Raw genomic sequence first — 13,365 nt, 5'->3', positions numbered from 1 at the left:
AGCTTGGACAGGTCGCTTCACCTCTCTGAACCTCTTCCAGCCACTAGCCAGATAGAGGGAAGAATAAATGGGATGGTGCACCAGCCCAGTGCAGGGGCTAGGCGCGGGGCGGGGAGGGGGGGGGCGTCCCTCTCCTTCCATTGGACGCCAGGCCCCTCTCTTGTGGCCTCGTTTTCCTGTCTCCCAAGCCAGCCCAGGGCCCAGTGCCATGTCTGAGCTGGACGCCATCAAGTCAGACACGCACCAGCAATATGCAGGCCTCTGTGAAGAGACGTTCAAAGACTTTGCTGGAAGTTATTGAACCTTTCCCTAGAAAAATCTGCCTGCACCAGACGTGGTTGATTTGACGCACAGTTTCAAAGGGCTCGTTGGTTTGTGGCGTCCACTCGTAGGCACAGCCGAAGCAAGTGTTCAAGACCAGCTGTCTCCTTGTACTGCTGTGGGAAAAGCTGAGAGTAAAGAGAGTGAGTTGTCGTCTCGGGCCGGCCAGGGGGCATCTCTGCCATTTCCAGTTTCCTCGAGGTGGGTCTCACCACATCTGCTGCTCGATGACTCTTGGCCATAATCATGGGTGCCCCACTCTTGAAATCACTTGCAGCCCCTCCTCTCTTTTTCGGATGAGACAGTCCGAAGGGGATAGAGAGAGGGACAGGTGGCAGCCTGAGGTCCAAGAACTGCGACGACCCTGGGGGCACCCCAGCCAACCCTTGCTTGGCCAGCCACTTCATGACACGAGCATGACACCCCCAAACCCTGAACAGTTCACAGTACAAATTTATTTCTGCATAGATCACACAGAATACAAACAGTCGGGGTCGCCTCTGCTCCCTTAACCAACCAGAGCCCAGCCCCAGAAGGTCCTGCCTCAGGAGTCCGAGGTGAGTTCTCAGGAGGCAGGTTCTCGGTCAGACGAAGGAGGCGCGGTCAGAGCCGGGCGTGGCTCGGGGGCACGGGGCGGAGTCGGGGCGTGGCCTGCAGCCCGGGGTTGGCGGGACCTCCGGCCGCTGGGGGCAGAGGCAGGGGCACGGGGTCCACGGGCCTTCTACACGTAAGCGTTCTTCCCGTATTTGCCAAAGCTGCTGTCGCCTTCTTCGTCCGAGACCGCGGGGTGCAGGGGGGCGGCGAGGCCGGGGGACCGCACCGCGGAGGCCTCGTAGGGGAGCCTGGGTCGGAGGGGCCTGGGTCAGCGGTGGGGCGACCCCGCTCCCGCCCCTCCCCCTCGCCGCCACGCGCGCCGGTCCCTACCTGGGGGCCGGGGCCGCGTCGGGAGTGCGGCAGCAGGTGGAGCCGAGGCAGACGCCGCCCAGGATGGCGAGCAGGGAAGCGCTCCAGCCCAGGTAGAGGGCGGGGCCCAGCTCGTACCTGGGGACAGGGACGGTGAGGGCGGAGTCCCACCCACTGCCCTCCAGGCCGGGGCTCCCACACTTACTTGGTCCCGGGATACAAGGGGTCGAAGAATTCCCGGGTGATGTTGAAGGCGTACCAGGAGATGGCCACCATCCCGCAGAAACCTGGGGAGGGAGAGGAGGGCGGCGCTCGCGCCCCAGGCCCAGCGGAGGGAGGGAGCTGGGGGAGGGCCACACGCGGGCGGCCCCGAGATCTGGACGCCCAAGAGCAAGTTGCACTCCCTCTCTTTCTTTTGCGCTCCCTAGCTCATGACTTTCCCCTCGGGTCCCAACCGCAGCCCCCCTTTCTTGCCTAGTCTCCCACGCTCTGCCCTTCCTGCCCAGCATCTTGATCACATCGTTGCCTCGTTTGGAATCTGCCCCATCCAAATCCTACCCACCCTGGAAAGTGCGGCTGTCCGGGCAATCCTCCCGCAGAGTCTGCCCCGACACCCCTTTCCTTCGGCCTCCCCGACCCCCCCGGAGCCTGTGACCTGCCTCTGTCACCCAGCGCAGTGAAGGCCTGAGGCCAGTGAGACCCCTGGGCTACAGGACCAGCCTTGCCGCCCTCTGGGGGCGCCTCCAGTAAGGAGCCCGTTCCCACATCTGGAGAACAGGGCAAGACCCACCCTACCTCGCAGGCTGGCTGTGAGGCGGTAACGTGCGCGTGCTTTACAGACTGACAAAGGTGCTGTTGCTGTGCGCAGTGTGCTTGCACCCCGCGCACCCCAGACTCCGGTATCCCCGGCCAGGCTGTAACCTCTCACCTTTGCTCATGCCTGGCTCCTAGTGGGGGCTCAAGAAACATTGCTGATGGATTGATTGGGGGAGCATGAGTGAGGCTGGGGTGAACGGGGAGGCAGGGAAGAGCTGAGCAGAGAGGGCGGGTGTCCATTCAATGGGGAGGGTGAGACGCCCGCCGGAGTGGGGAGTTGGAGGCGACAGGGGACCCCGGGTCTGCTGGCGCCACTCTCAACACCCTCCCCCCCACGACAACGCAGGGCACACCCACCACCACCTTCCCCCAGTTACCAGCCAGTATGTGCAGGGCCCCTGCGACGGCGGCCAGCCTGGCCTTCCTGGAGAGCTCCATGCTCCCGATGTTTATGCAGCGCAGCCCCGCCATGCCTAGGAAGAGGCCCAGGAAGCCCAGGAAGATGGCGGTGATCATGAGCGCCCGGCAGGCCTGGAGGTACCCTGGGGAGGCGGGGCGCAGCCATGGGTCCCTAAGCTGGCCCCTTCCCCCTCCGGGGCTGAGCCAGCCCCTTACAGCCAGCCCCTGCTCGGGTCTCAGTCCATAAAGGCCCTCAAGTCCCCTCCTTCCCCTTCGGGGCCCTATTCCTCTGGAGCCCTGACGCCCCTCCTTCCTAGGGGCTCAACTCAGGCCCCGCCCCGCCCCTGGTTCGGCGCACCTGCTTACTGGCTGTCTCCTTAGCACTACTGACACTTTGGCCAGCTACTGCTTTGGTCTGGGGGCCGTTCTGGGCCCTGTGGGATGTTCAGCAGCATCCTTGGCCTCTACCCACTAGATGTCAGCAGGAGTCTGCTCCAAGAGGGACCATCAAAATGTCTAGACGTTGTCAATGACCCCTGGGGGACAAAGTCGCCCCCAATCGCAGCCGAGAACCACTGCTCCGTCGCGAATGACAGAAATTGCACTTGAGTACTCAGCCCCTGCCCCACATCTGCTTCTCTCTAGGTCCCACGTGGCACAGCCCCTAGACATCATGAAGTGAGCTTTCTCCTGCAGTGACCTGTAGGGGGCAGCAGTTGCCCGTGGGTTACTGGGTGGGGGCTGGTTCTGATCTGGAAAGTGGGGTATCTAGGCTAAGGACAATCCAAGCACATCTAGCTCATATACATTGGATGCCTCGGTTTCCCCTTTCTCAAAGCTGAAGGAAACAGCCAGTTTCCTTCCCGGCCCCTCTTCCCCCTTCTCTTTGATACTTGCCAACCACCCCAAGGACCTTGTTCCCCTTTCCTGGGTGGGGCCGTGCCACTGGTGCTGAAGACGCTGGGTCCCTGCCAGGAGGATGTGAAGTGGCCCGGAGTTGGCGGGTAGAGAGGAGGGACAAAGTTCTCTGGGAGCACTTTCTCACTCCCAGCCACTCCCTCTGGGGTTCCCCCCTCCCCCGTATCCTCTCTATCCAGGGCTGACCAGCCCTGGGTCCCTAGGCCGCTGTGGTAGACGAAGGAGAGATTATTGATGGGCCACGAGGGAGCGTGGGCTGGGCGGCTGTGGGGGATTAAATAATAGTCAGGACCCCCCTCGGGACCAGAGTATCCGCCAGCCTGGGTTCCGGCACCCCTACCACCTGTGGGGCTGTGGGCCGGTTAACGCTTGTGCTTGTAGTTTTCCAGCTTGGGTGAAACGGGGTTGCCCGCGCCCCACGCAGCCAGGCCAGCGGAGACGGCACTGTGATGTGATGGCCTGCGTGAAGAACCATCACAACGTGGGGTGCCCTGACGACCCCCGATGCCGGGCAGCTGCCCTCTGCCCTTCCCCCTGGAGCAGGCTCTTGCCCCTCCATCAGCAGTTCCAAGTGGGGCCCTTCTCGGGCCGACAGGCTCACGGCAAACGCCCCTCTTCAAACCGCGGTGTGGCTGAGGGATGGGTGAGGCGGGAAGGGCCAGTGCTGCTAAGCCGGCTGCCTGCAATGTCCCTTCTGGCCACCCGGCATTCGGGGCTTCTGGTCCAGATGGTACCCAGCTTCTATCGGGAGCTTGGGGAGGGCACGTGCCCTGCACATGGCAAATCCTGGAGAGGGGGACGAAGGCACGAAATCCCTGCTGGCTCAGGAGATTCTGGGAATCGCAGGGGCACGAGAGACCCACGCAGACCCCTTAACTGCGCAGAGCATCTCTGGCATTCCCGCAGCCCTGTTCCAAACCCAGTGTTGGCTTTAGTTCCATCCACTTCCCGGCACCTACAGTGGCGAACCGGAAGAGCACGACGGCTCCGAGGGGGGTGCGGGAGTGGCACCAAAAAGAGGACCTGGTCCTCCCCTCCTGGTCTCCGGCACGGGCCTACCGAAAAGACTCCCCCGAGGGATGCTGGGGACTACTCGGTGAACAGGAAGCAGGAAGACGCTACACCACCAAGGAGAACCTTGCTGGAACAAAAGACCTGTACGTTCCGGCCCTCCGAGAACTTCAAAAAATCCACCGCCTGAGAACGCCGAACACACACGCACACACACCCCTAGCTGCTTCCACCAGACACAGCGCCGCGGGAAGTCTCGCTTGAAGAGGGCCCTTGAGAATTCGCCGTGGCAGTGGCACCGATGCCTTTTAAGGGTCTCAACGCCAAGAACCCAAGATGGGCCTCCTCTGCACCCCCACGACCCCCAGCACCCTCACCACAAAGCTGAGATGCTGAAGTCGGTCTTGTGCGCACACGGGCCAACGAGAATCACGCTAACGTCCCGGGCTGTAGCTCAACACTCACAACCATGCCACGCGCCTGTGCACGTTCCCCCGGTTTTACAGTTGGGGTGAACGAAGCTCGTTTCATCACCTGCCGGGGGCACCGAGCTGGTCAGCTGAGCCCGGCAGTCTGGCCCTGGTGCCTGCACTTGGAACCACTAGGGGTGTCACATTAGGGCAGGGGGACACGTGGGACGAGGTCTCCAGTGCGGCTCCAGATGGGGGCCGCCGGGCACTCCCAGCTCCCCGAGCTCGATCCAGGCCTCCCTTATCGGCTCGGTGCCCAAGACCCGACCGTGGGCAGCAGTCACCCTCCCCGGGGGTCTCTCCCCGCCTCCCGCCGCCCCCTGGAGCGGGCCACCCCGCTCTGTCCACCCCATACCGGAGAGGGCCAGCAAGGACGGGAACTCCCGGCAGCTGTAGACTCCCAGGGAGTCGGTGGCACAGCTAAACCAGAGGTTCTCGAAGATGGTGTTGGTGGTGATGACGCTCCCGTGCACGGTGGACACTCGCCAGTAGCTGTGTGGCAGGGTCACCCCCAGCATCAGCAGCCCCAGGGCCGCCATGAAGAAGCCGAAGATCTCCACGGCCACCGACATGGTGAGATGCAGGGCCCTGAGGGGCGCCTGGGGCCCCAGAGGAGGGGAGGGGCTGAGCCCCAAGGGAACTTGAGGGGCTTTGGCTAAGGAGGGGTGTTAAGGCAGGCTGGAGAGAAAGGTGGAGAGAGCAGGGGGGGCCAGCAGCAACCTGGGGTGCAGATCTGCCCCCACCCCCCCCCGGCTTCCGCCCCCTGCCCTCCCTCTGGGTTCCTGCTTCCCCGAAGGTCCGGGCAGAGGAATGAGCCCAGAGCGCCGGGCAGCTGTTGACGCGGAGATGGAGGGAAGCAACGGGAACGGGCCAAAAGTCCACCCCCTCCCCCAGCCTCTGGGCTCCCCGCCCCACAAGGGGGGCGGAGAGGACTAATGGGAGTGACCAACGAACGGATGGGGCTGAGGGGGGCCCCCATGGGAGGCACTGGGAGCAGAGGGGAAGCGGGGAAGTCGCTCTGACTCAGCTCTCATCGGGGGGGCCGGAGAATGGAGCCAGGACAAGGAAAGAGAAGGTGACTGAGAGACCGGGGCCACACACAGACCTTTCGCGGGGCAGGATCCGGGGAGCGGAGCCCCCCCTCCTGGATGTTGGTGAGAACAATTTAAGAAACTCCAAAGACTTAGGGTTCGGGCTACTGAGTCACCGAAGAAGATTAAGGTTGAGTAAGGCATCAGGGCGTCTGGGCGGAACCCGCGGCTCTGGAGTCCAGTCAACCTGGATTCAAACCAGACCCACCATCTACCAGAGCCACAAGGGCCTGGAGTCTGAGCCCCTCGGGCTTGTTCCTGCCTCTGTGAACTAGAACTGGCTCCCTCACCGCTGTGACCCCAGATCAAAAGCTCCCTGCACGTGGGAACTGCTCCATCCTCGGGGACCACTCTGGCTCCGGGTGCCGCGGGCACAGGGTGAGGCCACCAGTGGGTTGCTTCCCTCCAAACTTCAACTTCTTGAACTCGAATTTCCCCCCTCGTCGGGTTGATCTTTGACTCTCGGCAACAAGCTTGATCTCGCTGCCAAGGGCCACCAAGGGGGATAAATCACAGGCCCAGAACGTGATCCTGTGGCTAATCTAAGCAGCTCAGTTATCAGAACTGTCACCAGCTCTATTAATTATGATGGGTTAGAAACCGCCGGGCCCCAACCCCAAGCCGAGGCTGAGCACCTGTCCTGGTGCAGACAGTATCATTTCCTGCCTCAAGGCCACAGCCAGGGCAGCGCTGGTTCTCCTCTGGCAAGCGCAGCAGGGGCTTGGTCTCCAGGGGTAGGGGGGAACCGATGCTACCCCCCAGGCGGTCACAGGGGACATCAGGGAGCCGAAGGGTATCCCATCACCCCCCTCCCCATGTCAGGCTCCTCTGCGCTCCCCTCAGGTGCCTCCGCCCCAACCCCCCCCCCCCCCCCAAGCCAGGCTGGCTTGGCTGTGGAACGAGAGGTATGCGGTGAAGCAAGACAGGCCCACGCTGAGCCTGGCACCGGGCGGGTGTGGGGCAAAGCAGGCTGGGTGGGGACTGGGTCCTGACCTTCCATCTTGGAGCCTATGACTGGGATGTCCTGGGTTTGCAACCTTTCTCAAGAACCTGAGGAGTCCTCGCCGAAGGCCCAGCCCTGCCCCTGGGTGGCGGCCCCTCCCCAGGAGAGGACGGGAAGGAGGGGGGCGCAGGAAGACAAAGGGAGAGAAGGGTGGAGGTTTGGGAGGAAACCGAGTGGGGGCCCCCCCTGGTGTGGAAAACTCCACGTGCTAAGAGGCAGCTGTGTGGGTCAGAGGAGACAGGAGACATAAATCCTGGCCTGTCCCCTCAGCTCTTCCCTTCCCGCCTCCCATCACTGCTTTCTCCCAGGATTCCAGCACCGTGCAAAGGCCACGTCCCGTGTCCCTGTGTCCCCATGCTGCCTACCACTGCTTTGGGGGAGGGGAAGGAAGGAAGGGTGTGGGCTCTGGGCAGCTTGGCGGACAAAGGCGAACCCCACACCAGCCTGGGGGCGGGTAGGAGTAGGGAGGCGAGCAGGAAAGGACCACGGGTGACCCCCACCTTTGGGCCCAGTGGAGCCCGCCCCTTCTTCCACACAGACACAGCGGTTCCGAGCCAAAGCCCAGTTTTATTTACACTCGTCCCGGAGCACGTGGTTTGGGGCTATTGGACAGGTCTCTGGGGAGAGGAGGCCGAAGGCGGAGGGCAGTGATGGGGTACAGGGGAAGGGACGGAAAGGATGGACGGCCACCCCCCCACCCCCGCTTCGAACGTCCTCCACAGGCTCTCAGGCATCCCTGGGCAGAGGCGGAGGCGCGGTCTCCTTTAGGATTTGGACTTGGATACAGCAAGTCCGATGAGTCCAGCCAGGCCCGCCACGCCCAGGGCCATCCCTCCAACAATGGCCATGCCCACTAGTCCGTCTGGGGAAGGGAAAAGGGAGACTGTCAGGAGCCCAGCCCCCACAGGGACCCTGCCCGGTGCGCCTCTTCCCCTGGAGTCATGAGGCAAGGGACTCCAAGGCGTACAGAAAGAAGGGACTGAGGGACTGAGGAGGATGTGCCTGGAGCGGGGGAAGGGGTCCTTTAAAGGGAGACCAGAGAGGGGGCGCCTGGGTGGCTCAGTCGGTTGCGCGTCCGACTTCAGCTCAGGTCTCAGGTCGTGGTCTCGAGGTTTGTGGGTTCGAGCCCCGCATCGGGCTCTGTGCTGACAGCTTAGAGCCTGGAGCCTGCTTTGGATTCTGGGTCTCCCTCTCTGTGCCCCTCACCTGTTCACACTCTGTCTCTCCCTCTCACAAAAATAAATAAACATTAAAAAAAAGTATCTTCTGAAGGGCAAATTTAAAAAAATTAAATAAATACAAAATAAAGGGAGACCAGAGAGCCCAGGCGTGGGGGAAGGAAGACGACTTGGCGAAGAGCAGAGAGGTGCCCTGGGAGGACAGGACGACGGGGCCAGGGAGACAGGCAAGCAGGGGGAGCGGGGAGCAGGGGGGTGGGGGGCCGAGGGGAAGGTTCACCTTTCTTCATGGCCTTGTCAATAAGCTGCTCCAGTTCCTTGGCCTGGTTGTTCTGGGGCTCTGTCTGCAGCAGCCCCCGCACATACTTTAGTGCCTTCTCATATTCCTGCGCTCAGGGAAAACACAGACACACCCCCCCCCCCAGTATTCCAGCCTCTTCCAGCCCCTCAGAGGGACCTGCACTTGCCCCGGAGGCTCCTCCCTCTACCCCCACCTCCTCCCTCCCTCCGGCCCCACCCAACGGAGTAGAGTCCACAAACAACCCCAACCGTGTGGGGGTGATAAGCCTGGGGAGATAACCACCCAAGGCTCGGGGCTGCACCCCAATCCCGAGGTCACCCACACCCTTGGCACCTGGATCTTCTGTCCCTCACCTTCCCTCGGCGTCCGGACCCGTCGCCTTGCACCTCTGTACCCGACACCCCCCTGCCCACTTGCCCTGTCCGGCCTCCCTGACGGCCAGGGCTCTACCCTGGAGGGGAAATGACGGGTGGGGTGGCCCACCCGGAGAGGGAGGGGGGGAAGAAGGGGGCTGCCGCCTTACCTTGAGCCGGTAGTTCCCCACAGCCAGGTAGAAAACATAATCCCGCTGCTCCTCTTTGCTCCCGTTGGGCAGCAGCTCTGGGGAGGGTGGCGGCAAGAGGGTGAAACCCGCTCCTCTCCTCTCCTAGTGCCTGTGTCCCAGAGACCCCCTCCACTCTCCGAATCCCTGTACGACCCCGGGACAGAGTCACCGTGCTGAGCTTCCGTTTCAGCTCTGGCCCTTCTTGGCTTCCCAGTCAGGGCTCCGGGGCAGCACAAACCCAGGCTGCCAAATACCCCGGTGACGAACGCCCTGGTTTCAACACTGTATGGTCAGCTCTGGTTCATCTAAGTGAACTGGAAGGAAACTGAGGCACTGGAGAAGCCAAAGGTACCCGCTGTGTGTTCTCACTGTAGCTGTTTGCTGCCCAGATTGGGGTTAAAATAAATTTGCACTCCCCCCCCTTTAAAAAATCAGCTCAAAACTCCCCTTCAATTAGCATTCTCTGAATGACCCCCGCCTGACTCTATCTTAATTCAGTGACTTCGCAGAGGCTTCTGTACAATTTGGGGCTAAGTAGCTTTGCAGGTGTTCATAAATCTTTCCCAGTGCCCGTACTTTCTCCTCAGCTAGAAGTGGCAACGCTCAGAGACATCTTCTACAGGTATGCCCTGCAGTAAAGGAAGCCTGAGAAATCTGAATTAGCAACTTAGGCAGATGCCGGGTGAGGTTATTTGCATTTAAAAAGATTCTTATTTTTATCGATTCACAATAGCCGTCCTTCGCTAGTGTACTGTTTGCTTCCACGTGAATACTTGGCCAAGAGAAAGCGGGTACAGGGTACAGAGAAATCTGGAGGTCAAGTATGGCCTCTGACAAAACAGTGACCTATCGAAAACCAACGGGAGACAGGATTCCAATCAAAAAAGCACCATCTGCTCGCAGGTTTGCACTAATCCCATGCCACCCTCACGAAAGGTTTTCAACTGCTGCTGAGTAAGCAACATGGTGGGGCCAAAGAGCAAGGGCCTGGGACACACAAGACAGGAGCTTCTAGTCCTAATTCAGCCATTAATTCATCAGCTGTGTCACCTCAGACAAGTCACCCTCCTTCTGTCAGACTGCCAGATCACTGAGTCCTGGGGGGAGTGACGCGCCATGGTTCTGTCTGGCTAAACAGTGATGACGCCACAAGCAAACTGGGCGAAGCCAGGCCAGGGTGCAGCCCTCTGTTGCAGTGCGTTTACTGGCAAATAACTGTGAGGTGACAGCTACAGGGTCCCATGTCGACACAGGATCCCAGCACTTGAGATGGAGGGAGGGAAGGAGGCCACGGTGGTTGGGAAGGGCAGGACGGACCCAAAGGCCACCGGGAAGGGGAGGGTCGGGTAGCCTAGCACCTCACCCTCCAGTAGTGCGATGCCTTTGCGGATGTCATCATTGTACTTGCTTCGCACCAGGCACCAGGCGTACTCAAACTGCGTGCTCTTGGACACGGAGCCTCCTGCCTTCTCAGACTGAAATTTCTTTTCAAACTTCTGCCACAAGAGAGGAGAGGAGTCATTTAGAAAGGAAGGGACGAACCATTCTCTACCAGGACCTGGGTGTCCATTTCCCAGCTACACTCCATCTTCCCCAGTCTCTGTCACGTTTCCCTCGCGGGCCTTGGCACCTGGCATCCCGGCTTCCGCCATCTCCATCCCTGGGATCCAGGTACTCTGCTTCTTGGCAGCAGGGTGTCTCCCCCGACACTACCCCTGTCCACTTCCCTCCCCCTAGTGGTACCGAGCGGAGATGCCACCTGGTGGCGGCTCCAGGCACCGCCGGCGAAGCAGCTGACCCCGAGCGGCTGGCTGAACAGTAAACACGCTGTCCGAACAGCTCAACAACAGCCCACGCCGTCCCTCGTCGGTGGCTGCTTCCCCCAGCCAGCCCCACCCGGCTGGGTCTGGGCCTTTTCTGATCCGCTAAGTGGGAATAAGAGTAGTGCCCACTTCCTAGAGCTACAAGGACTGAGATATCGCCGGCAATGCACTTAGCACCGTGCCGGTTTCGGTGAGAAACATCTGAAACTTCATGCTAGTCGCTATATTCCCCTGTCACCGAAGGAACACTCAAATACAGGTGTCCGCACCCTGACCTCCTAACTCCTGCACGCACTCAGAACTGGTCAGTCTTTCCACCCCAGACTCCAGGCCCCGAGTCTGGGGCGTGGTGGTGCAGGAAACTACAAGTCCCATTGGCCTCCGGGACAAAGAAGAGCCTCTGGGCAGAAGCCGGACGCTGCAGAGGGTGCCGGGAGCCGTAGTTCGGCCTCCCTAGGAGAGCCTGGTGCTGGGTAGAGGGTCTGGCCCCACTCGGACTCTCCTCAGGACCCGCCCGTCCGAATGTTCCCTCTCCCTCCCTCGGGGCCAGGCCTCACCAGCAGGTCGTCCACAGACACCAGCTCGTTCAGTACGGCCTCCATGGCCGCCGCCCCTGCAATCCTTACACCTAGGTCGCTACTGTGCCACCGTCTCCATGGCCCACTGGTAGGGCCGGAGGGCCGCTTCCGTCGTCCGGCGGAAGCGAGCCCCCTCCCCACGCAGAGCCAATCACCTCAAGTTGCTGATGCCGAGCCCGCCCCGCCGCCGGGGGACGCCCCGCCCCTTCCTTCCGGCGCCCTCGGCGCACGGGTTGGGGCACTAATGCGCAAGCTCCGCCCGACCCCCTTCCCTCTCCACCTGCGGACGGCTCCCGCTGCAACTCCGAGTCCCCCCGCTCGTCCTCCCGAGTTCCCTGTATGTGCCTTCCTTCACCGAGGCTGCCTTAATAAAGTTTGGAACTGTGTCTTCTAGCTGGCCCTTGGGCTCAGAAACAGCAGAAAGAAGAAGTTGGAGGACCCGGCTTGATCTAAACCTTCCTCTCCTCCGGCCCCACCCCCTCTAGGCCTAGGAACCCGGAGGCTATGTGACATTTCGGTGCCTGTAACAAAATCATAACTGGTCCCAAGGTTTTTAGGGCCTCTGCTGACCCTTACAAGAGGACTGACAACTGGACCTGTTAACATACACCCAGAAACCGCAGTGCATACGCATAGGGGATAATACGGAAATCTTTAAATGGGAATTGAAAGTTGTTACCCCATTACTTGCAGACAGGGTCCAATCTTTTAATACTTAGATAAAGCATCCTCCGGGTGTGCCTGAGAGGGAACATCGGCCGTGGGTCACGTGGGCAGCGAGGAACAATCAAAACCTGGGAAAGGTAAATGTGCACTCCTCTGGTTCCTGTGCTGTGCAGTGATGGGACTGGGTAGGTAGTGACTTTCGAATTCTTTTCACCTTGACCCACAGTGCTCCAGTGCACATTACAATGTAAGTTCCATGAGGGCACAGATAGGCTCTTGTTCATTTGTGCGTCTCCAGCACCTGACACAAGATCAACGTCCAATGAATATGTGTTAAATATACATGAAATAAAGCGAACAAAAGTAAATAGGGCAGTGCAGACGCAGGAGATTATCATCCAAACATCTTTCGTGTTTGCAAAGCTCTTTTAATTTTTTTGTTTGTTTGTTTAATTCTCATAGTAGCCTTGTGAGTTAGGTAGGCAAGAATTATTCTTCTCTATTGAGCTCAGACAGTTGAAATGACTGATATGAGGAGTCCCATTAAAAGATAAAGGAGAGGGGCGCCTGGGTGGCGCAGTCGGTTAAGCGTCCGACTTCAGCCAGGTCACGATCTCGTGTCCGTGAGTTCGAGCCCCGCGTCGGGCTCTGGGCTGATGGCTCAGAGCCTGCAGCCTGTTTCCGATTCTGTGTCTCCCTCTCTCTCTGCCCCTCCCCCATTCATGCTCTGTCTCTCTCTGTCCCAAAAATAAATAAACGTTGAAAAAAAAAAAAAAAATTGAAAAAAAAAAAAAAAAAAAAAAGATAAAGGAGAGGGTAGAACAAGTTCATAAGTACACTCTAGCTATTCATCTTTAAAAACCTCAGGCCTAAATTTGTAATTTTTTGCTGGTTTACAATAGAGGACTCCCCTTAAGCAGCAGGGTGAACTAGAGAGAAACAATTGGCTTTAACTTAAAATCTAAAAGGCAAGGCAACACTGAGAAACCATTTGTTAGATAGTACAGTAGGAAAATTAAAAATAAAACCCCGCAAACTACCACCAGTGCTGCTGAAATTATAATACTGGTTTCACTGTCTTGGCTAGCGGCCAGTATTTTTAATTCACACTATTTGTCTGTTTGCAATTACACACTTGTGTGATAACCTGATGAATGCCACCCTCCCATTAGAGGCTGGAAGCTACACGACAGCAGGGTCTGTGTCTATATTGCCCATATTATACCCCTAGAGCTCAACTCAGTGCCTACCACTAGTAGATACTCAATTTGTAATTGTTGTGTAAATAAATACTGCAGTCGCCATCATTAACTTTTTGGAAAGCAACGAGGGAGTGTGTAGTA

General features: G+C 59.4%; 2 protein-coding genes across 3 annotated transcripts; both read right to left on the bottom strand.

Annotated features, from left to right (window-relative positions):
* Positions 1 to 756: 756 nt before the first annotated feature.
* Positions 757 to 6,038, bottom strand: CLDN15 (claudin 15). The gene is made up of 5 exons (XM_030301452.1): positions 5,194 to 6,038; positions 2,418 to 2,582; positions 1,430 to 1,511; positions 1,246 to 1,362; positions 757 to 1,163 (listed from the first exon to the last, which is right to left on the bottom strand). The coding sequence occupies exons 1-5, from the start codon at positions 5,408 to 5,410 to the stop codon at positions 1,043 to 1,045; spliced, it is 702 nt and encodes a 233-aa protein (XP_030157312.1). The 5' UTR covers positions 5,411 to 6,038; the 3' UTR covers positions 757 to 1,042.
* Positions 6,039 to 7,479: 1,441 nt separating this feature from the next.
* Positions 7,480 to 11,505, bottom strand: FIS1 (fission, mitochondrial 1). Of its 2 annotated transcripts, none has more exons than XM_030301461.1 (5): positions 11,336 to 11,505; positions 10,319 to 10,451; positions 8,935 to 9,011; positions 8,391 to 8,496; positions 7,480 to 7,794 (listed from the first exon to the last, which is right to left on the bottom strand). In XM_030301461.1, exons 1-5 carry the CDS (start codon positions 11,378 to 11,380, stop codon positions 7,697 to 7,699), a joined length of 459 nt encoding a protein of 152 aa, XP_030157321.1. In that variant the 5' UTR covers positions 11,381 to 11,505; the 3' UTR covers positions 7,480 to 7,696. The 2 variants fall into 2 exon arrangements, with proteins under 2 accessions (XP_030157321.1, XP_030157322.1); XM_030301462.1 differs by lacking the exon at positions 11,336 to 11,505 and adding an exon at positions 10,498 to 10,634.
* Positions 11,506 to 13,365: the final 1,860 nt, after the last annotated feature.

This window comes from Lynx canadensis, chromosome E3 (genome assembly GCF_007474595.2).
Source record: "Lynx canadensis isolate LIC74 chromosome E3, mLynCan4.pri.v2, whole genome shotgun sequence".
Lineage (NCBI taxonomy): Eukaryota > Metazoa > Chordata > Mammalia > Carnivora > Felidae > Lynx > Lynx canadensis.
This window is presented reverse-complemented; position numbering and strand designations above follow the sequence as displayed.

Excerpts from the sequence above, each read along its gene's own strand:
- FIS1 (XM_030301461.1), bottom strand. The coding sequence starts at position 11,380 with ATGGAGGCCGTACTGAACGAGCTGGTGTCTGTGGACGACCTGCTG. Across the intron at positions 9,012-10,318 it reads AGGCATCGCACTACTGGAGG|AGCTGCTGCCCAACGGGAGC; the intron begins GTGAGGTGCTAG and ends CACCCTCCCCAG. Across the intron at positions 7,795-8,390 it reads TGACAAGGCCATGAAGAAAG|ACGGACTAGTGGGCATGGCC; the intron begins GTGAACCTTCCC and ends TCCCTTCCCCAG.
- CLDN15 (XM_030301452.1), bottom strand. The coding sequence starts at position 5,410 with ATGTCGGTGGCCGTGGAGATCTTCGGCTTCTTCATGGCGGCCCTGGGG. Across the intron at positions 1,512-2,417 it reads GGCCCTGCACATACTGGCTG|GTTTCTGCGGGATGGTGGCC; the intron begins GTAACTGGGGGA and ends CTCCCTCCCCAG. Across the intron at positions 1,363-1,429 it reads CCCTTGTATCCCGGGACCAA|GTACGAGCTGGGCCCCGCCC; the intron begins GTAAGTGTGGGA and ends CCCTGTCCCCAG.